Raw genomic sequence first — 24,241 nt, 5'->3', positions numbered from 1 at the left:
TTGGGGCCAAAGTCAGGAAGTGAGATATTCAAGGCCTGGTGTCAAGAAGGTCTATTGGCAGGGCTGAGTCTCAGGTCTTACATGGGAAGTAAAGGATTGGCCAATGTGGAAATCAGCTTCCACTAAGTCCATGGATACATAAGACAGGTCAGGAGTGGCTGTTGTCAACATGAAGGAAGTGTTGGCGCAGCCACTGTGGGCAGGAAACTTATTAACCATTTCCCATGGTGGTGCCAGAATTCTACAATACAAACTCATCTATCCTCAGTCTGAGGCAGAAGAGGGGGAAGGAGGGCATATTTCCACTCGGTTCACGCTCTGCTCTCGTCTCACAGGGAAGCACATGCCAGGGAAGATGAGACTGTCCTGACTTCACGCAGCAGGTCATGAGCCAAGTCCACATACTGGGCCTTGACTCTTGTCACCATGCCAGGCAGTGAGGAGAACAGGAGAATGAACAAACCCATGTCAGGAGCCCCACCACACACACACCCCAACCTTCAACCAGGGATCTGGGAGATGCACACCTCAGCCAGGTAGGAGACCATCCCAGAGTGCTCCCTGCTTAGAGACACATAAAATACACCCACGGGGGGCCCGTGACCAGAGTCCCACCCCCGCCTCAACCACACTGCTCTTGCTCTTTCCGAGCATTCTGCCTTCCACGGTGTTTGACTTCCCTGCCACTAACGAGTTCTGTGAACTTGAGCAAGTGATATAAGTTCAGTTTCTTCACTTATAAAACGGGAGGTAATGCAATGTACCTCATGGCTGCGTTTAAACAAGATGACTTGCACTTATGCATGCATATATCTCAGAAAGTTAAAACCCAGAGAGAGCCAGGATTCATGTCATCGGCCCCTTAATACACCCTAATTGATCATTTCCACAGAAAACTGGGGAAGAATCCCCAGAGAATGCATTAGGCTTGAAGGGATGAATAGGTATCACCATCCCCTTAGGACTCGTGAGCCTGTCTCTCTCTGCTCTAATCACAAACCCCTGCTAGCTGAAGGTAAACAGTCAGGTACCTCAGTTCGACCTCAAACCTGGGCCTTATACCCACCTGAGGCAGAGAGAAGAGGACTTATGGTCAGCTCCCCAGCTGGCTGGGCCACCCTGTCTGCAGCAGCTGGGGCCAACTGTGCCCAAAGAGGCAGTGGGAGCAGGGTGGCAGAGGGCCCCTGATGCCAGTGAGGCCACAGCCACAGTGGGAACTGAGAGCAGCCTAGTCCAGTGACAGCCTTCTTCCCACGGGGCTCAAAAAGGCCCACCTCACCTCCATGACTCTTTCTCTCAGGCCTTTCAAACCCGCTCCCTGATTTCGAAAAGGACTCAACGGGAAGTAAAGACTGAGCAATGCTGTATACCTCTTAGCCAGTTACCAAGAGGCAGAAAACAAATCATAAAATGGGCAGAAGATATGAACAGACACTTTTCCAATGAAGACATACAAATGACTAACAGACACATGAAAAAATGTTCAAAATCATTAGCCGTCAGGGAAATTCAAATCAAAACCACACTGAGATACCACCTTACGCCAGTTAGAATGGCAAAAATTGACAAGGCAGGAAACAACAATTGTTGGAGAGGATGTGGAGAAAGGGGATCCCTCCTACACTGTTGGTGGGAATGCAAGTTGGTACAGCCACTCTGGAAAACAGTGTGGAGGTCCCTCGAAAAGTTAAAAATTGAGCTACCCTATGATCCAGCAATTGCACTACAGACGTAGTGAAGAGAAGGGCCATATGCACCCCAATGTTCATAGCAGCATTGTCCACAATCGCTAAATCATGGAAGGAGCTGAGATGCCCTTCAACAGATGACCGGATTAAGAAGATGTGGTCCATATATATAATGGAATATTACTCAGCCATCAGAAAGAACGATTTCTCAACATTTGCTGCAACATGGATGGCACTGGAGGAGATAATGCTAAGTGAAATAAGTCAAGCAGAGAAAGACAATTATATGGTTTCACTCATTTATGGACCATAAGAAGTAGGAAGATCGGTAGGAGAAGAAAGGGATTAAGAAAGGGGGTAAACAGAAGGGGGAATGAAACATGAGACTATGGACTCCGGGAAACAAACCGAGGGCTTCAGAGGGGAGGGGGTGGGGGAATGGGATAGGCTGGTGATGGTTATTAAGGAGGGCACGTATTGCATGATGCACTGGGTGTTATGCGCAAGTAATGAATCATGGAACTTTACATCAAAAACTAGGGATGTACTGTATGGTGACTAACATAATATAATAAAAAATATTATTAATAAAAAAATATATATACACATAAAAAAAGAGGCAGAAAAAATACTGAAAGAAGGAAGAAATGATGCTCTCTATACTCCTTGTTAGGCAACTAATTTATTCTCCCAGCAAATGCATTCTCTTCCCCTTCCCCCCAAAGCGCCCCCCCGCCCCCCTCCCCCCGCCGTGTTACACATTACTTTGTGTGAGAGGTGTTAAATCGGCTTCCCTTCGCTACGTTGTTCTTAGTGCCCCAGCTGGGTCAGGGCCCAAGCTTAGCAGGGGGCGGGTTCAACCTCACATAAGGATCTAAAGTCACATGTGGCCCAAGAGAGGAGAACAGACCCACGGAGTATTTTGTAAGGTTTGTTAGTTCAGCAGGGAGGTGAGTGAGGACAAACATCTCTAGGTGGTCTGTCAGCGGCTTCTGACACCATGCATCTCTGTTGCACGTCATGCAAACTCAGCTTCTCTGCTCTGGCAATGACCCAAGAGTCTGAAATCCTTGTGCAGAAATGCTTTTCCCTGGAGATTTCATCAAGCTAAAAATTGCTGTAGCCAGCAGTGAGTCAGGAGTTCCTGTCCTTCATTCGGGCTCCAGGGTTATTCACTATCCATTAAGTTCATTTCTCAGCTTCTTAATTGCCTATGTTTTCGGTTAGCCGTGCCACGGATTCCCTGGGGATCCGTGGGGGGGACATGCTCTACAATGAGACCACCTATAGCACCCCCAATCCCTTCCCGCACACTGCCTTCCTGCCTCTCCTTTCCACTCACATAATGACACTGAGAAAAAAAGGAGAGGAAGGTAAATATGCTACCTCGCCCCATTCCCCACCAACTGACAAAATGCCTTTTAAAGTGACATGGTTTTGGGATCATCTGCTCTTCGGGATGATGAGCCAATGTGAATTATTTTATTCAACGCTCACGAGAGTTCTGTGGAAAATTCTTATTATCACACCCAGTTTACAGATGAAGAAACTGAGGTCTGGACAGGTTAAATGACCTGGTCTTTCAGCTAGTAAATCTAGCTGCCTAACCCCATGAGCTTCTGCCCTTGCTTTCAACCACTTCATTCTGTCGGCTCATCACGGCAAGGCTGGTCACCTCTTAGAAATGGATGTGAATCCCAGAACTGTGCAAGCAAGATCATGGGACAGGAAGGCGGCCAGAGACTGTTTTACTTCTGCGACTCTCACACCATCCAAGGCTCCTAGCCCCTGATATCAACACCACCGACTAAAACCTGCATGAGGTAGTGTGGGCTCAAGGGAACTGACCTCAGTGGAATCCTCTCCCCCGGCCCAGCACCTGTGAGGTCCTCAGGGCAAGGGCCGGTCTTGAGGGTTAGCAGCAGCAGCCAGGACCATGAGCCACTTTCTCACTGACCAGCATTTCCCTAAGTGCTAATTTGCACTAAATTTGATAACACAAGATACAGAAAACATTTGGGGTTCCATTCGGCTCTGTTACTGGGAGTCAAATACTCTTGCCACTTTACACTACATAAAAGAGGGTAGAGCGTTTGTTGCCACTTGAAATGCCTTATTCTGTCTGGACCATTTGCTCTGCAGCTGCCCATGGCAGCCTGCATTCCGCCCAGCCAAAGAGGCCTTGACACCTTCTCAGACACAGGTTTGGGGAAAAAGAAGAGCCGGACTGGTAGCGGCTGCTTCTGCCCTGACTGTCCTCTGCTGTAGTCTGCCAGAAGCCTCCGGCTATAAAAATCTCCACTCTGCAAGAATGAAAGTCAAATGAAAGTCAACCAGGATGGGAGTGAGAGGTCTAGCAACATTGTCTTGCTCTTCATAAAACTGTGACTGTTTGAACGGTTCTGACCAACTCCAGACCTTGGATCTGACTTCCAGATCTTCCCTGTACCTGCGGTAGTCCTTTCCTTATTCGGCCCATTTTGATTTTCTGATTCCCCCCGATGGTGGTGACTGCCCTCTGGATACTAATCCAGCTAAATTCTCCAATCCCTCCTGACACCCTTGACCACCACCAACTTTCTGGCATGCCAGGCTTCGGGGTCCCTGTCTCCACCCACTATCCCCACCAGAGTCATACAAGGCTCAGCAAATTCACTTGCCTGGTGCCATGCAGACTACCACCCTTCAATTCAAAAAACTCAAACCTGGACCATAGCATGAGGAATGGGAATTTCTTGGACCTACATCTAGCCCCAACTTCAAAAATATCAACACTACTTCTTTCCCATTCCTTTAATGTTCAACATTTATCGAGCCCTTGCCAGGCACTGCCATTTCTAGGGACACAGAGGTGAAAAGATCTGATGCCTGGCTGAACCATTGCCATGCTTGTGATTGGTATGGCCAGCCCTTCGGTTTACTGTCCAGTGGTGAAGGTTCCTTATGGAATCATATGGGTCTGGCTCTAATTCACCCATTTACTCTTCCAGTGAAGAGGATATGTTTTTAAAGTACACAAATGTGTGCCTATCGGTTGGATGGAAGAGAGGCTGAGACACCACAAAGAGAAACCAGGTACCCTTTGGGCAGGTAGCCTTCTGCTGAAAGCAGAATGAAGTCCCCTCAGTTAGCCTTCTTAGGCAGCTGGGAATCAGGGCTTTGGATCTCCAGCCTTCTCTTTCCGAACAACCCCTCACATCCTGGATCAGCAGGTCTTCCAGGGCCTCCTGGCACAACACCCCTCCTCATTAAGGCCAGAGAAGATGCCAACTTCCCAAAGACACATCCTGGGGCCACAGGATACTGCAGAGCAGAAACCCTGGGCTGGATGGTGTACCTGGGCTCTGAGGACAACGCCAGCCCCTCTAAACTGCCAGACATCGCCTCAGTACCCCACAGGCTGCCACGAGCCAGGCCCTTTTGCACAGGATACTTCCTCCATCAGTAGTGCTTTCCACGTGCTGCCATCAGAGCCGGGATTCAAGCAGACCCCCACACTGCCTGGCTCCTCTGGATTTGAAGGCTCACCCTCAGTCATCCCTGCCTGGTCAGTCTTCTGGCCCGACTATGGGTACAAAGCCCAGTTCTGAAAGAGGCCAGTAGCCTCTGAGCATCCCCTTCCCCCACACCTAGCGCATCAGTCAGCCCTTCCTCCTCATGTGGGTCGGATACAAAAGCCCAACTTCCATGTTAATCTTTGAACACAAGACAACAGCCACTCTCTTGGTTCTTCTCAGGACTCACTCACGGGAGATGCTAACCCAAAGCAGGTTATCATCGGTAGCTAAAGTCTGTGTATCTAGACTTACCGTTCAAAAGTTTCTTAAGCCTTATATCTTTTCTACTTACAGAAAAAAAAACCAGCAATGTGAATCCATTTGAAACGCAGTGGGGTGGGCACGAGGCACAGAGCAGAGGGGCAGCCCTTAGGGGAACACATTCCTCTCCCCACCCCCCGCACCTCACAAAACATAGGGCATGGCATTTTTATATAGGAGGCAGTTGCAGTTACTAGAAGTTTCCTAGGGACCATTTCTAGATATAAGCTCTAGGAGGAAGGATACAGTGGTCTGAGTATGTTTTATATTTGCCATACTCCGCAGTCTCGTCTCAAGAATTTTTAAGTGGCATTTGATAATCAGTGCCTATTAACCTCTTTCTGGGTTCTTCCTCTTCTATAGGACTTCCCTGGAACTCATTACATTGTTCCATATTTCCTGGGGTGGGGATTAATCCAAGAAAGGAGAAGCATAAACCAGAAGAAAGTAAAATAGAAAAATCAAAGGTCACGGGAAATCTTCAAGTCATGGCAGGTCACCAGAGTCAGCTATGACCGAGGTAGCTAGGTGAACAAAGAAACAGAACACGTGTGTGTGTGTGTGTGTGTGTGTGTGTGTGTACATTCAGGCATGCATGTGCGTGCGCGCACACACTCATCCAAGAGCCTGGGTAATGTTCCATTTCTTGAATGCTTATTATAGTGTCCAGACAATTGAAATTTTACAGATGTTAAAACAAACTTGAAAGGCCAAAGAACAAAGTAGCTTCTATTTTGTTCTTTAATGGGAACCATTTGTTCCTCTGGCTTCGAAAGGATAAACAATGCATTTCTAATTTTAAACTATCATCCTCAGTATCAATAAACAGTTTGGTGACCACTGGGGGCTATCCTTTCAAGGTGCCAGCACATGGCCTCCTTGCCCAAGAAAGGACTTCTTAATATAGCAGAGTAAAGCTCGAAATCTACAGAATCACGGGAGTCCAGAGCAGAGGAAGCAATTAAGTACTAATTAATACCAATCAATAAATATTAATTAAGTATCTGTATCCCAAGGGAAAGCAGATCTATTCCTACCTGGGAAGCTGAGGCTGACCAAAGAACCCCACCTGCCCAGAGTTCTTCCCTGCTATCTTGCCACTCCCTTCAAGTTCCATCGTCAGAATCACTCACAAAAAGCCACACCCTGTGGCTAAAAGAACATAAACCACCACCATTTCAGCACTTCTTCCAAGTGAAGCGTTATGTCCAAAAGGTCTTGTCAAAAAGCACATGTGCATGCATTAATATTCAAAATGGATGCTGCATCTACGTGGGTATACATCACCTTGGAAAGCACATAACAGACCCATTCGTGAAGAAGAGGAACTGGGAGAGATTCAGAACATAGATGGGGACTCCCTACTTCCTCAACCTCAGGGTTCTGTGAAGAGTCTCCCAACCTCTCCCCGCCCCCTGCCCCCGTAACAGATGGACTGATTTATCTAATCGTCAGGAGAATAAGAGCAGAACCACAATATGAGAGATGCACAACTCTGCCGAATCCCCTGTCCCTTCTCACTGCTCAGTGGCTGCGAGCAGCACGTGGCTCCACTGTCACTGGCTAAACAGGGGTCAACCCTGCACCCTAATCACCCAGAGGGATCCCCGCCAGGCTCAGGGGGCAGGGTTAGGGAGTCTCAGTTTGGTTGCTCCAGCTCTGCCATCAACAAAGCTGCTATTTGGATCCCCACCTGGGGCCCATCGCCTATTTCTTAATTGGTTCTAAATTCGGAGGTGAAGAGGATTGAGACTTTCGGGGCTCCTCAATGCCAGTGTTGGGGTCTCTGTGGGATGCTGCTGGGAGGACCCAGGTCAGCTGAGAGGCAGTATGGGGGTACTGGGTGTGGAGAGAGAAGCTGGAAGCCACCGATGTGACCTGGGGCCCACATGGACGCACACTTACCGTTTTGTCATTCCCGGCTTCCAGCAGGGCGTCCAGACAGCTAGCCTGGCTCACAGCCAGCTCAAAAGGCAGTTTCTCAACCCAACTGATGGCAGCGGCTATGGACTGTTCGGTCACAGGAACAGCATTTTCTTGCCATTTCACAGGCCTCTGGGAAACCCTGAAAGGAATCACATGGGGCTGTCATGGGGCAGTGGGCAACCTAGCTGTCAGCCCTCAGCCTCAGAGCTGCAAGCAACAAGCCACTTAACATCAGCAGAGCTGAAGGAAAGAAAACACAGTTCCTGGCCCTCCAAAATTTACCAATACGTCGGGCGAGCTCTTTAAGATCGGTCTCCAAAGTGCCCTTACCTTCCGTAAGCTGTACTGATAGGAAAAACAATGTGTACAGGAGAATTCAAAAATCTCAAAAATGTAAAATTTAATAGCCGCATTAAAATTATTGAGGGAATTATTTTCACAAACAGGCAGGTTTATATACAACTATCTTCCATTAATAGTAAATTTATAAGGATTCACGGCATTAAGATTTGTAAATCAGCAGCAATTCTATTACTCTAAAATTTTATTTCTAATTCTTTTAAGACACTGTTTTATTGTGCCAAATTCGCATCAGTTACCTCTTCTGAATCAAAAATAGTATTGAGTTCAGCAAAGCATTAGTTTTTAAATCCTGGGGATATGTGATTAAACCATGGAGTCTGGACTTAGAAAGCAGTGATGGTATCCCCCCAAGAAAGAACAGCCATTTATATCTACTTATCTCTGTGTTTATAATTGAACAAATTATATAAATCATATATGCATTCATAATTACAAGAATTGTATGAATCGTGGCCTAATGGACCAGCCTGAGCTGTCCCTCATAAACCACCCTGAGACAGAGTCTGCCTCACACCTGTGTCACCTCTATGTGGGTAGAAATCTGGCTGAGCGGCCTAAATGCTATAGCATAGGTTTCCAAGAAAGCTAAGGCATTGCAGACTTAAGACTTGATTCCTTCAGTAATATATCTGTGACGGAAATAGAAATCCGGGATAGAACACAATTAGGCAACATCCCCAAAGATGTCATCTGTTTAGCTGAAAATATTTTCTTCAAAAGAAAAACTCAATTAAATAGATGCCCCCCTTCATCCAGATTTTTCCTGTCAGGGAGGTACAGCCACTGTTCCACATGAAAAGTTGGCCTTAGAGCCCAAATTCTCTTGAATCCAAGAATCCGTAAATAATTGATTGTGAAAACTCTGAAATATGGGAAATTCTATAAAGGCGGCCACCTGCTGTTCTATTAAGGGGGTCAACTTACAGGGGGGTCACAAGCTCAGTCTGAAAAACAGTGATATCTGTGACAAGGCTGAATCCATTATTCAGACTAATATCTCAAACAACCGAAGAGATTTTTATGGCCTTAAGTATATATTCAGTGAAATTCCTATTCTTACATTTTGATCTTGCCATGCATTGAAGAAAAGTATGTTTCTACATCTCTTCTAATTTGAAAACTAAGATGCCACATGCAAAGCAGATGTAAGGTTTCACTGTGGGTCTCCTGCTGGGATTACACATCCTAAGAAATGGTAAGATAATACCTCCTCCCTCCCTAAAGATATGTTACTTAACTCCAAATCAATGAAAACTACTTATGAGGTTTCACAGAAATACCCCTTCCAATGGGGACTCACCGTATGATATTAAACTTGGCTATGTGAGCCACCTGCTCCTGGAGGACCATTGTTAGAGCATCCTGGCACAGATTAAGCTCCTCCTCCATCATGCCGCCAAAATCCAGCACGATGGTGATGTGCTGTTCCAAGATGACACCAAAAATCTGCCGGCTTCTGCTGGTGAGCCAGTCCATCCGCTGCTTGTAACTCTCCACGGCTTGTGTTAAATGTTCCACAAACTGATAGATCAGTTCTGATTTAGCTGTCAACTTAATGAAAATCAAAGCGGAAAAAGAAAAGAAAGACACAGAACAAAAACACACCAACGTACGTCATCTGAACTGTCCTGCAGCCTGGAACAACGGGGCCCACTGGGTCATGGCCTCTGCCATCAAGAACTGGGCGTTAATAATAATTTTGTCGATGACCCTCTAAACCCCACAGAATCCACGAGGAAGTGTTCCAATCTCTCAACTAAAAAAGCCTTTGGATGAGTCCCCACAGAAGAAATGATGATGATGAGATCTATTCAAAATTCAGCACTTTAAAAAAAAAATGTGTTTCTAAATTGCATTTTGTCTTTATAATTATAGAATTAGGTTTACCAGAAAATGTCCAGGGGACATTTCAAGGAATTAGGTAGAAGAAAAGAGAGCTCAGCAAAGGCCGATGGGAAATAATAAGGCTCACTAAAGTTTTCCTAAGGACGACATGCCAAAAATATTTCTGAAAATGCTTCTAGACATGCCAGCACATCTGCCTGGCTTCCTCTAAGGGACGCCGCCCCAGTGACTCAGCCTCCTGCTCACAACCTGGGCCCTGTATCCTCTTGTCTCTCAGGCCACGCTCCCCTGACCGGGATCACTTGATCACTCTTGGCTGCCACCAACACCTCTAGAGGCTGTCCCCGAAAGGTGACAGAAGCTTGCAGGTCACTTCTTATATACACAAAAAAAACATCAGTCACACAGATCAGGCACAACTGTGCAAGGTCTCTTAGGGTTTAGGGAGGCAGGAGACACAGAAAAGGAATAAGAAAAAAGTGTGTCCTCTTCTATGAAGAATAAAAGTTTGAAAGATCTGGTAACTTATTTTTAACTTGAACGACCCTCAGAACACTCCCTAGAAACACTTCCAGAAGATGTGTTTTCTGAACACACCACCTAACTTCACATTTTCATGCCTTAGTTCATGCTGTTCCCTCTGCCTTAAACTGCTTTCCTTCTCTACCCCTTTACCTCTCCAGCTTATTCCTCAAGCTCCAGTACCACTTCCTGTTGCTTTCCCTGGCTGCTAAAGGCAGAATTCCTAAATCTCTCTCCAGTATTCACAGCACTTATTCAACTTTCTACCACAGTACAGAAACCAGGGCGGGACCATGTCGCAGGGGCTGTAGTTGGGGTCAGATGGCAAAGATGGATGTTTTCCATAGTTCTGTACTGATTTCCATGTAGTTCAGATAAAAGGCAAAATTATAAAAAATATATTTAGCACACCAGACTCAAGATTCTATGGATATTACTGCTTAGAACCAGGATAAGTTCAAAAAATAATTTAAACTTTTTTTAAGATTTGAATTTTTAAGTCATCTCTACACCCAATGTGGGGCTTGAACTTACAACCCTGAGATCAAGAGTCACATGCTCCACCAACTAAGCCAACCAGGCGCCCCTAAACTTCTTTAATATTTAGAAGCAACAGTCCAGGTGGTACATAGATGTGCATTGACACAAATATCCATAAAGTGATGTGATGGGACATGTGTCTTTGTGAGCTCCCTGTGGACACATTATGGGGGTACACAAGTCACGTGTTGAATTGCTGGAACTCAGGACTCCAGTAAGAGGTGCCGCTTGCTCTGTCAACTACTACCTGTAAAAGCAGCCCTCTATTCCCAGGGCATTTGTCAGGTCAGCAGCTGCTCTTGCCTGTCTGCTAACCTGGATCACACTCCTCTTTCTTCTTTATTTTCAAGGCAAAACAAAGTACTGATATGCAAAGGCTTTTACTTTCTGGCCAACAGCTTCATGCACTCATCTCTAACAGGTCAAGTGCTTCCCTTCCCAGGTCCTAAGCCTTAACTTTCAGCACTCTCCACACTGTCACAAGAAAGCCTGCAGCCCTGATAAGGCCTTGGCTCCATTGCATCAATAGCAAGCAGTGTGTGCCTCTCCAGCTAGGCCACTCCCAGACCTAGAAGCATATCAAAGGGCCTGTCCGTCAAGGGAATTCAGACTTACGTTGTATACTCTGCCATCTTCGGGTCTGTAGAACTGTGGAAACAGGCCATCAGCATACCGGGAAGCCACAAGTCTCCCCAGAGAAGTCACATAATCTGTATTTTCATAAAGGAAAGCAGTCAAAATGGTGCATTATAAACATTTTTTATTTTTATTTCAAAATGTTTTTCTCTAACACCATTCAAATTATATCCCCAGTGACACCAAAAATCTGGGATGCTTGGTATTCTGTCCTAAATAATAAAATATTTCTAGGTGCTATAATACATGCTAACTATTTATGACGTGCATAATCCTTTAATGCATGAATGAATGGAGAGGAAAAACAAGGTTTGTTTCTTGGTTTCCTGGTTCTTTTGTCCACGATGATTAAGGCAGAGGTCAAAAAGGCAATACACAGTCTAAGCCCTTACAAATTAATAATTCATATAAATGTAAATGTCCTGAGTACAACAATTAAAAGATAGTAATTGGCTTTCTCTGACTGACTTATTTCACTTAGCATTATCCTCTCTAGCTCAATCCATGTCATTGCAAATGGCAAGATTTCATTCTTTTTTTATGGCTGAATGCCATGTGATTTCACTCATATGTGGAATTTAAAATAGCTAAATCGTGGAAGGAACCGAGATGCCCTTCAACAGATGACTGGATTAAGAAGTTGTGGTCCATATATACAATGGAATATTACTCAGCTATCAGAAAGAACGAATTCTCAACATTTGCTGCAACATGGACGGCACTGGAGGAGATAATGCTAAGTGAAATAAGTCAAGCAGAGAAAGACAATTATCATATGATTTCTCTCATCTATGGAACATAAGAACTAGGATGATCGATAGGGGAAGAAAGGGATAAAGAAAGGGGGGTAATCAGAAGGGGGAATGAAGCCTGAGAGACTGTGGACTCTGAGAAAACAGACTGAAAACAGACAAGGAAAGCAAGCAGCAGGAATTTATGAGATTTCTTTATAATTTGTCATAAAAATTAGTCAGAACAGGGAAAACACACCATTACCTAAAGTTAGCCAAAAGGATATAAATGATCAAGTGATGATGAAGAGGAAACACTTTTCACTTGTAAAAACAGGACAGAAAAGCATTTTCTTTCTTCCTTTCTTTCTTTCTTTCTTTCTTTTTCTTTCTTTTTTTTTTTTTTTAAGATTTTATTTATTTCTTGACAGGGAGAGAGACAGCCAGCGAGAGAGGGAACACAAGCAGGGGGAGTGGGAGAAGAAGCAGGCTCCCAGCAGAGGAGGCCGATGTGGGGCTCGATCCCAGAACGCGGGGATCACGCCCTGAGCAGAAGGCAGACGCTTAACAACTGAGCCACCCAGGAGCCCCAGAAAAGCATTTTCTTCTTTTGTAATGAAGATACCTAGCTAAAAATCATTAAAATTTGGGCAGAATATTCTTATTATTAGCCTTGCTCACTGAATGTTAGCCAAGTGTCAGGGAGAAACCCCTTTCTTGCTAATTTAGCATATAATTTCACAATTCATGCTCTAAAAATCTCACTATACTCTTCCTCACTTTCTCCTTCTCTGTGTATGAACACTTCTACTGGGGGGGGGGGTGTTCTGGGATGACAGGAACCATTTTGGTTGCGAATGCTCTGCAGTTTACCACAATATGTAGTGTTTTTCCTCCACTGGTCACATTCAAGCTACTGTTAAGGCCTGTAGCACTGGTCCTAAAGAACTCTGGGTGTGGATATTACGGACTATTCTGGAAAGTAACCATGTCACCTTCCAATCAGATGACACAATGAGAAGCTACGGTGGCAGCAATGTCACATAGTGGAAGTCACTGGGATGTAGGGTGGGGATTTTAGGAAGTACATGAAGGAGCAACACCAGCCGCTCCGCTGTGCAAGAGACAAGGAACTAGTGAGGAGATTTCAAACTTGAAAACAGTCAGTACTAACAGATTAAGATCAGGAGTTGGACTTTTTAAATAAACTCTGAGAAACAAACTGAGGGCTTCAGAGGGGAGGGGTGTGGGGGAATGGGATAGACTGGCGATGGGTGGTAAGGAGGGCACGTATTGCATGGTGCACTGGGTGTTATACGTAACTAATGAATCATCGAAATTTACATCAGAAACCAGAGATGTACTGTATGGTGACTAACATAATATAATAAAAAAATTTAAAAAAAAAGAAAGAAATGAGCAAAGGAAAAAAAAAAAAGGAAAGAGACAAACAAGAAACAGACTCTTAACCACAGAGAACAAACGTGATTATCAGAGGATAGGTGGGTGGGGGAATGGGTGAAATAGGCAATAGGGATTAAGGAGTGCACCTGTCATGATGAACACCGGGTGATGTAAAGAATTGTCAAATCACCATATTGTACACCTAAAACTAATATAACACTGTACACTAACTATACTGGAATTAAAATAAAAACTTAGTAAATAATTTTTAAAAGAGAGAAAAAAACTAGTGATTGGCAAAGTTGATTTTAAAAAATGACCCAAAGGGTATCTACAAGAAACTGGCCTCAAACATAAAAACATATATAAAAGTATAAGAATGAAAAAAGATGTCATTTAAGTATTAATAAAAAGAAAGCAGATCACTATATTAATATCAGAAAAGTAAACTAAAGACCAAAGAATATTACTAGGGATAGAGCAGAACATTGTATGAATTTAAGTGTCAACACACCAGGAAGACATAGCTAAACACATTTAGGAAGACAATCCTAAATGTGTATGCACCAAAACAAGGACTGCAAATATCTTAAGTAAAAATTGATGGAAGTGAAAGGAGAAAAAGACAAACTCACAATTACAATTGGAGATTTCAATACTGCTCTCTCAACAATTGTTAGAATAGCTAGACAAAAAATCAGCAACACTACTCAACAACACCAACAAACAGGATTTAACTGACATTTATAGAAAAATCTACACAACAACAGAACACACATTCTTTTACAAGCACAGAATGTACACCAAGACAAATCATATCCATGGCTATAAAAAAAAAACTCAAAAAATTTGAAAGAACTAAAACCAGAGTATGTTCTCCATCTACAATGGAAACAAACTAAAAATCAGTAACAAAAGGATAAGAAGAAAATGTCCAAATTCTTGGAAACTAAATAACATGCTTCTAAAAACTCCATGGGTCAAAGAAGAAGTGCAACAGAAATTTTTAAAATGCTTTAAACTGAATGAAAATGATAATACAACCTATAAAAAATGTGAGGAACACAGCTTAAGCACTGCCAGGAGGGACATTTATAGCACTAAATGCTTACATAAGAAGAAATGAAAAGTCTCAAATCAATAATCTAAGCTTTCATCTGAAGAAACTAAAAAAGAATAGCAAAACAAATCCAAAGTAAGCAGAAGGAAATATACAATAAACACCAAAAAAGAAATCAAGAAAATTGAACACAGAAAAGGAATAAAGAAAATCAATCAAATAAAAAGCTTATAATTTAATAAGGTTAATAAAACTGACAAAAGTAAAAGGAGAGAAGACATGAATTACTGATATCAAGAATGAAAGAGAGAAAAAACAAAAAGCCTCTCAGTCATCAAAAGAATAATGAATGGAATACTATAACCAGCTCCACACACATATAATAGACAACTTAGATGAAATGAATGAATTCTAGAAAGAACACAAACTACCACAACTTTCTTAATATGAAATAGATCATACCTAATAAGGAAATGAATTTATAATTAAAAACTTCTCAAACAGAAATCCCCAGGCCTGGATAGGTTCCCTAGAGAACTCTACCAAACATATAAGAAATAATTAAAATTCTATACCACATTTTCCAGAAAACGGAAGACACGGGAACATTTCCCAACTCATTCTATGAAGCCAATACTACCATTACCCTGATACCAAAACCAGACAAAGGCAGGACAAAAAAAGAGAAAACTACAGATTAATATCCTTCATGATTACATATGTAAAACCATATTAGCTATATTGGCTCGATATTCAAAAACCAGTCAATATAATCAACCAAATTAACAGGCTAGGGAAGAAAAAAAAAGTCACATGATCCCTTCAATTGATACAGAAAAACCATTTGACAAAATTCAATACCCATTCATGATGAATATTCTCAGCACATTAGGAATATAACAGACCTTCCTCAACTTGATTTTTTTTAATTCTATAAAAAACGTACAGCTAACATTATACTTAGTGGTAAAAGATTGAAAGCTTTCCCTGAAGACCTGATATGAGGTAAGGATGTCCACTCTCACTGCTGCTGTTCAACATAGTACTGAAAGCTCTAGCCAGCACATGGTAAAACAAAGAAATACAGGCATATAGATCACAAAGGAAGAGTGAAAACTTTTCCTATTTGGAGAGGACATGATGGTCTGCCTAGAAATCCCAAGGAATAAAGAGCAACAAAAAAATTCTTAGAACTCATAAGTGAGTTCAATAAGGTCAGAGGATAGAAGATCAACATAAAAAAATTAGCCATATTTCTATATACTAACAATGAACATGTGGAAACCCAAATTAAAACACAACAGCATTAACAATTGCTTAGAAAAACAAAATACAAAACATGTGCAAGACTTATATGTTGAAAATTACAACAGCTGATGAAATAAATATGTAAATAAATGGAAAGATATTCCATATTCATGGACTGGAAGACTCAACATAGTAAAGATGTCAATTCTACTTAGATTGATATACAGGTTTAATGTAATTTCTATCAAAATCCCAAAATCTAATTTTTGTAGACACACACATGGTTATTCTAAAATGTATATGAAAATTCTAAAATGTATATGAAAAGGCAAAGAAACTGGAGTAGCTAAAACAATTTTGAAAAAGATTAAACTGGAGGAATCAGTCTGCCCATTTCAAGACATTACACAGTTATAGTTATCTAGACTGCATGGTGTTGGTAGAGAGACAAACATATGGAAAAATAAAACAAAACAGAGAACCAAGAAATAGCCCCATACAAGTACAACCATCTAATTTTTAACAAAGATGCAAAAGCAATTCAAAACAGAAAAAAAAAAAAGTCTTTGATTTTATTTCATTTTTTTATTTTCGTGCAGTTGACATACAATGTTACATTGGTTTCAGGTGTACAACATAGTGATTCAACTTTTCAGAACAATATATGCTCACTGTAAGTGTAGCTACAAAATGTCACTGTATAACCCTATTACAATATCATTGGCTATATTCCCTTTGCTGTGCCTTTTATTCCTGTGACTTACTCATTCCATAACTAGAATCCTATGTCCTCCACTCCACCTCAACTCTGGCAAACAACATAGGTCCTCTGCATAGGTCTGACTCTGCTTTTTGTTTGTTTACTCATTTGTTTTGTTTTTTAGATTCCACATGAATAAAATCATAGTATTTATCCTTCTCAGTCTGATTTATTTTACTTATCATAATACCCTCTAGGTCTATCTTTACTGTTGCAAATGGTAAGATCTCATCCTTTTTATGGAGCCATAAGTGTCCACTGTATGTATGTGTGTGTATATATATATATATATATATATATACACATACACCACATCTTCCTTATCCATTAGTCTATCAATGGAAGCTTAGGTTGCTTCCATACCTTGGCTATTGTAAATAATGCTGTAATAAACATAGGGGTGCAAATCTTTTCAAATCAGTGTTTTCCTTTTCTTTGAGTAAATACAAAGTAGTGGAATTACTGAATCATATGGTATTTCTATTTTTAATTTTTTGAGGAACCTCCACACTGTTTTCCACAGTGGCTACACCATTCCCTCCACCAGTGTACAAGGATTCCTTTTCCTGTACATCCTCACCAACACTTGTTATTTCTTCCATTTTTTATTTTAGCCATCCTGACAGGTGTATTTGGTTTTAATTTGCATTTCCCTGATGATGGGTGATGTTGAGCATCTTTTTTTTTTTTTTTTTTTAAAGATTTTATTTATTTATGTGACAGAGAGACAGCCAGCGAGAGAGGGAACACAGCAGGGGGAGTGGGAGAGGAAGAAGCAGGCTCCCAGCGGAGGAGCCTGATGTGGGACTCGATCCCGGATCGCCAGGATCACGCCCTGAGCCGAAGGCAGACGCTTTAACGACTGCGCTACCCAGGCGCCCCAAGCATCTTTTCATGTGTCTGTTGGCCATCTGGATGTCTTCTTTGGAAAAATGTCTATTCAGGTCCTCTGCCCATTTTCAAATCAGGTTGTTTGGTTTTTTTGGTGTTGAGTTGTGTAAGCTCTTTATATACTTTGGCTATTAGCCCCTTATCAGATATATTATTTGCAAAAACTTTCTCCCATTCAGTAGGTATCTCTTTGTTGATGGTTTCCTTCACTGTGCAAAAGCTTTTGATTTTGACTTTCAATAAAGGTGCTGGAGAAACTGGATATTCATAGTCCAAAAACAAAACTTACACAGAAAGTAATGCAAACTGATCATGGGCTAAATATAAGATATAAAACTATTAAACTTTTTGTAAAAATATCGGAGAAAGTTTTTGAGAATTAGCAAGATCCATATAAGAAAAAAATTGATAAACCAATAAAGTCACCAAAATTTAAAACTTTTACTGTTAGAAACTCTCTTAAGAGGATGAAAAATAAGCTACGGACTAGGAAAATATATCTGCAAGCCACATATGTGACAAAGGACTCATATCTAGAATATATAATGAGTTCTCAAAATTAATCATTGAAAAAACTTAATTAGAAAATGATCAGAAGACGTGAAGAAACATTCATTTTGCCAAAGATAATATACAGCAAATAACCACATGAAAAGATGTTCAACAAAACTAGACATTAGGGGAATACAGATTAAAACCACAACGAAACAGCACTACACAACTATTAGAACAGCTAAAACTTTTAAATGGTGACAATACCAAATGCTGGTGATGATGTGGAGAAACTCTCTCATATGTTACTGATGTGAATAAACAGCTACCCTGGAAAAGTTTAGCAGTTTAAGACAAAACAAAACTAAACGAAACAAAAAATAAACACACACTTACCACATAGCAATTACATTCCTGGGCATTTATCCCAGAAAAATGAAAACTTATGGTCACACAAAAACCTATAAACAACTACTCATAGCAGACTTATTTGTAATGGCCCCAAACTGGAAGCTACCCAGATGTCTTTAATGGTGACTGGCTAAATAAACAGTGGTACATCCATATTCTGGAATACTACAGCAATAAAAGAAACAAACCATTGTTACATGCAACAACTTGGATGAACCTCAAAGAAATAATACCAAATGAAAAAATGCCAATCTCAAAAAGTCACGTACTACATGATTCCATTTATATAAACATTCTCTACATGAGAAAATTAGAGATAGAAAACAGACTGGTGATTGCCAGGAGTTAAGGATATTGGGGTGTAGCGTGTCTGTATGGCTATAATGGGGTAGCACAAGGGAGATCTTTGTGGTGATAAAACAATTGTGGTGTTGGTTACACAAATCTACACAAGTGGTAAAATTACACAGAATTATTCACATATTCACATCAATGTCAAATTCCTGGATTTGATATTATACTATAACTTTATAAGATGTAACCATTAGGAGAAACTCAGTGAAGGGTTCTTGGGATCTGTCTCTATTATCTTTGCAACTTCCTATAAAGCTATCATTATTTCAGGATAAAAAGTATCAACCAATGGGGCATCTGGGTGGCTCAGCTGGTTAGGTGTCTGACTCTTGATTTTGGCTCAGGCCATGATCTCAAGGTTGTGGGACCAAGCCCCATATCAGGCTCTGCGCTGGGTGGAGGCCACTTGGGATATTCTCTCTCGCTCGCTTTGCCCCACCCCGGCCCTGCGCATGCATGCGCATGAGTGTGCACATGAGCACTCACTCTATCAAAAAAACAAAAAACCAAAACCAAAAACAAAAATCCAGTATCAACCAATCATCCAATCATCTACAAAAAAAAGTGAAAGAAAAACAATATCAAATAAACCAAAACTAAGAATATTCGTCACTCACAGGACCTGCCTACAAGAAATGCTTAAAAGAAATTCTTTAGAAACAAACAGCAGATGGAACTGCAAGCCTTACAGGAAGGAAGAATATTATAAATAGTAAATATGTGGATTGTAAAACGCTATTTTTTCCCACTCAGTTTCTTTTTAAGACAAATGACTTTTTAAAGCAGTAATTATAACATTGGCTTGGGAGATTTATGATGTATATAAAAATAAAATACATTAAAACAATAATACCAAGGACAGGAGCGGGGCTAAGTGGAGTTATACTGCTGCAAGATTCTTTTTTTTTTTTTTTAAGATTTTATTTATTTATTTGACAGAGAGAGACAACCAGCGAGAGAGGGAACACAAGCAGGGGGAGTGGGAGAGGAAGAAGCAGGCTCACAGCGGAGGAGCCCGATGTGGGGCTCGATCCCGGAACGCCGGGAAAACGCCCTGAGCTGCAGGCAGACGCTTAACGACTGCGCCACCCAGGCGCCCCTGCTGCAAGATTCTTACATCTTAGGTGATGTAGTACAAAGTTAACTTTTAGCAGACTGTGACAAGGACGTGATCACTAGAGCAACCACTGAAAACATAATGCAAAAAGACATACCAAAAAGCCTACTGAAATTTAAATGGGATGAAATGAAATATTTAAAAATATTCAATTTACCCAAAAGGCAGGAAATGAGAAACAGGGGAAAGAAAAAGAGAAGACAAATTGTAAAATGGCATACCTAAATCTAACTGCATCAATTATTACATTAAATGTAGAGAATCAAACACTGCAATTGAAAGAGATTATGAGAATGGGTTAATGAGGCACTCCTTAAATAGAGAGACCACAGATAGTTTGAAAGTAAAAGAATGAAAACATATATGCCACATGCAAATGAAGCATTAAGAAAGCTGCAGTGGTTGTATCAATATCAAAGCAAATGTCAAAACAAGGACTACCATCTGAGATACAGACGGACATTTAAAAATTAAAATCTGTCAATTCATCAGAAAGATATGACAATCCTAAATGTGTATGTATTTAGAGTTTCAAACTACGTGAATAAAACTGATAGAACTTAAGGGAGAAACGGACAAAGCCACTAGGCAAAAAAATCTCTAAAGACACTGCACATCTCTATAATAGAATAAAACCAACCATCTTGAACTAATGAACATTTATAAATACTAACAACCGCGGAATACACATTCTTTTCAAGTGTGCATGAAATGTGCACCAAGATACATCCTGGGACATAACACAAATCTCAGCACATTTCAAAAGATGAAAATGTTACAGGCTATGTTTTCTGACATCAATAGTAGTAAATTAGATAATAAGGATTATTTAAAAATTCTAAAATATTTACAAATTAAACATTTCTCTTAAAAATGAATCAAAGAAAAAAGTCACAAGAGAAAAAAAATATTCTGAACTCAGTAACAATGAAAATATTACCTATCAAGATTTGGATTCAGCTAAAGCAATTCATAGAGGAATTTTAAATGACTATATGAGAAGAGGAAAAAAGCTTAAAATCAATTATCTAAGTTTTCACCTTAAACTAGAAAAAGAAATGCAAATTAAACTCAAAGTAAGTCATAGAAAATAAAAAAGTTCAAAGCAGATATCAATGAAATAGAAAACAAAGAACAGGAAAAAAAAAAACCAACAAACCCAAAATTTGGTTCTTTGAAGAGTTATGAGATCCACTGAACAAGACTTATCAAGAAAGAAGTGAGAAAAAAAATACAAATTCTATCCTTAACGAAAGAGGGAACATCTTTAGATTCTACAGGCATTAAAAAAAAAAAATGTTAAGGAAACACATTTTGTCAATATATTAGAAAACATTGATAAAATGGACAAATTCCTTGAAAAACACAACTTTCTAAAGTTGGCATGATGAAACAGAAAATCTCTATGCTTATTACAGAACAGAATTTCTTTTTTTTTTTTAAGATTTTATTTATTTATTTATTTGACAAAGAGAGACAGCCAGTGAGAGAGGAACACAAACAAGTGGAGTGGGAGAGGAAGAAGCAGGCTTCCCCAGAGGAGCCTGATGTGGGGCTCGATCCCAGACCGCTGGGATCATGTCCTGAGCTGAAGGCAGATGCTTAACGACTGAGCCACCCAGACGCCCCCAGAACAGAATTTCTTATCAAACTTTTCCTACAAACAAAACTCCAGGCTCACATAAGTTTCACTGGTGAATTCCATCAAACATTTTAAGAAGAAATAGTACCATCCATATAAAAGCACCATCAGAACATAAAGGATTTAAAAATAGAGCTACCCTATGACCCAGCAATTGCACTACTGGGTATTTACCCCAAAGATACAGATGTAGTGAAAAGAAGGGGCACATGCACCCTGATGTTCATAGCAGCAATGTCCACAATAGCCAAACTGTGGAAGAAGACGAGATGTCCTTCAACAGATGAATGGATAAAGAAGATGTGGTCCATATATATAATGAAATATTACTCAGCCATCAGAAAGGATGAATACCCACCATTTGCATCGACCTGGATGGAACTGGAGGAGATTATGCTAAGTGAAATAAGTCAAGCAGAGAAAGACAATTATCATATGGTTTCACTCATATGTGGAAAATAAGGAACAGCACAGAGGACATTAGGGGAAGGAAGGGAAAACAGAAGGAGGGGAAATGAGAGGGGGAGACAAACCATGAGAGACTATGGATTCCGGGAAACAATCTGAAGGTTTCAGAGGGGAGGGGGGTGAGAGGATGGGGTAGCCCGGTGATGGGTATTAAGGAGGGCATGTGTTGTAATGAGCACTGGATGTTATATGCAAATAATGAATCACCAGGGGCGCCTGGGTGGCAAAGCGGTTAAGCGTCTGCCTTCAGCTCAGGGCGCGATCCCGGCGTTATGGGATCGAGCCCCACATCGGGCTCCTCTGCTATGAGCCTGCTTCTTCCTCTCCCACTCCCCCTGCTTGTGTTCTCTCTCTCACTGTCTCTATCTCCGTCAAATAAATAAATAAAATCTTTAAAAAAAAATAATGAATCACTGAAAACTACAATTGGGGAAAAAAAAAGAATATACAGGAGGAGGGGATACTTTCAAATTATTTTATGAGGCCAGCATAATCCTGATGCCAAAGCCTAACAAGGGCATTAAAAGAAAATAAAATCATGACCTTAGACTGAAAAATCCTTGACAAAATAGAAAGAACTGCTATTTTTGCTAATATTAATGACTGAATTATAGTTACTTGAAATACAAGATAAAACTGCTTTGTTTGTTTCCTTATATGGGAATCCCATAGACCCTCCATTTAGAAGATACAGGGCCGTACCACCCCTGGTGGAAAGATAAATGGGAACGCACAGCCTGAGCTTGGAAATGCAAGGCCTTGCCATTAGAATGAGCCTCCAAATCAATCCGTAACAACCATATCCCCTAGACCTTCCTTATCTCCAGTATGGAACAAAGCTGCCAAGGAAACTGGTGAAAAATCTCAAAAACACGGGATTATTGGTCACTCAATAAATATGGGTTTAATTCATTAATTAATTGGCTAATCCAGAATTACTGAGTAAAATCCAAGTAATGGCAATTGCCCTGATTAAAGAAGTGCTCCTCAAGTGGGGTGCTACTGACATGTTGGACACGGCACTGCTGCTGGGTGGGCTACCTCACACTCCATAAGACATTCCGTATCCCTGGTCCCCAGGCCCTCTATTTCAGGAGCAACTCAAATCAGTATGTCATCAGAAAATAAATAAAAACAAAAAAACCACACCCTCACCCATTTCCATACTCCCTGTTGGAGGGTGGTACTACTGGGAGTTTAGGACAAAATTTCTAAACAACGAGTTTAGAAAAGCTAGCCCATCACATAAGAGAGGTTACGACAGGAAAATGGCACAGTCTCCCTGAAACCACACACAGCTATGGTCTTAATCAACAGTCCACTAAAGGGGTTTGCACATCCCAAGGGATGAAGAAGATATCTGCTGGAATATGTACAACTTCTATTTATTTTTTTACTTCATCTTTAAAAGGACTAAGAATGAAATTAAGCAATATTTAGTAAGTGGACTAACGATCGTGCATCTACGTAACAAACATATCCTGGGGGTCCATGCACATTTTTTACGAATTAGGATGTGAGCTCAAAACAAGCTCCAAGGCCTGTGGTTTTGGGGGGAACCTTCAGAACTGATGCAGCCCCCCCAAAGGCTAAAGGATGGCATGCTGGTTGGGTTTTCCAACCGGTGTTGCTTTGTGAGTACGATACCTTCACAGTGTGGGAATCCAATCTGTGACAGAATCTGTTTCAAGGTCAATTTGTTGCTCTTCAGCCCATGCAGTTGAAGCCATTCCTCAGATGAGACGAGACTCTGCCCGGCCAAGTCTGTTTTGGTGTTGCTTTGTCCCTCTCGCCCCTGCGGCTGCTGCTCAGAGATGGTGGACGATGAGGCTAATAACTCCATCTCTGAATTAGGATCTAAGTCAGAGACACCTCCCATAAGGGCAATTGTCAAAATCAGACTTCCTGAAGACTTGGAAACAATCTAACATCAACAGAGGATTGGTTTAATATTAATTACAGTACATTTAGTGGAATTCAATCTACCAGTTAAAAATATTGAATATAGATGCATATTTGCTAACAAAGAAGATATCCACATTTATTGCTAAAATGTATCCATAAAGTTCAATATCCATCCATACATCCCCATATCTACACAGAGGAAAACATCTAGAAAGGTAACTGCCAACAGTTTATAGTAGTTTTATTTGTGTGGTGAGAATATATGTAGTTTTCGCCTTTGCCATATTGTTTAAATGTTTACATTATTTAAACGTTCTGAAAGAGGACTTACTTTTATAATCAGAAAAGTGCAAAGCTCTTCCATTTTAGAAAATGAACATTCACTCCTGAACCTTCATTACACATCAGTATTCCAATTAT

General features: G+C 41.0%; 1 protein-coding gene across 1 annotated transcript in view; it reads right to left on the bottom strand.

Moving 5' to 3' along the window:
• The window catches only part of VWA3B (von Willebrand factor A domain containing 3B), a 210,124-nt gene extending 186,161 nt beyond the window's left edge, over positions 1-23,963 (bottom strand). The window contains exons 1-4 of the mRNA XM_008699794.2: positions 23,564-23,963; positions 11,318-11,412; positions 9,096-9,346; positions 7,412-7,571 (exon numbers count right to left, since the gene is read on the bottom strand). Coding sequence (XP_008698016.2) covers positions 7,412-7,571; positions 9,096-9,346; positions 11,318-11,412; positions 23,564-23,795 — 738 coding nt within the window. The 5' untranslated portion in view covers positions 23,796-23,963. The remainder of the gene's footprint in view (positions 1-7,411; positions 7,572-9,095; positions 9,347-11,317; positions 11,413-23,563) is intronic.
• Between the last annotated feature and the right edge of the window lie 278 nt (positions 23,964-24,241).

Source organism: Ursus maritimus, unplaced genomic scaffold, assembly GCF_017311325.1.
Source record: "Ursus maritimus isolate PB19 unplaced genomic scaffold, ASM1731132v1 scaffold_6, whole genome shotgun sequence".
Lineage (NCBI taxonomy): Eukaryota > Metazoa > Chordata > Mammalia > Carnivora > Ursidae > Ursus > Ursus maritimus.
This window is presented reverse-complemented; position numbering and strand designations above follow the sequence as displayed.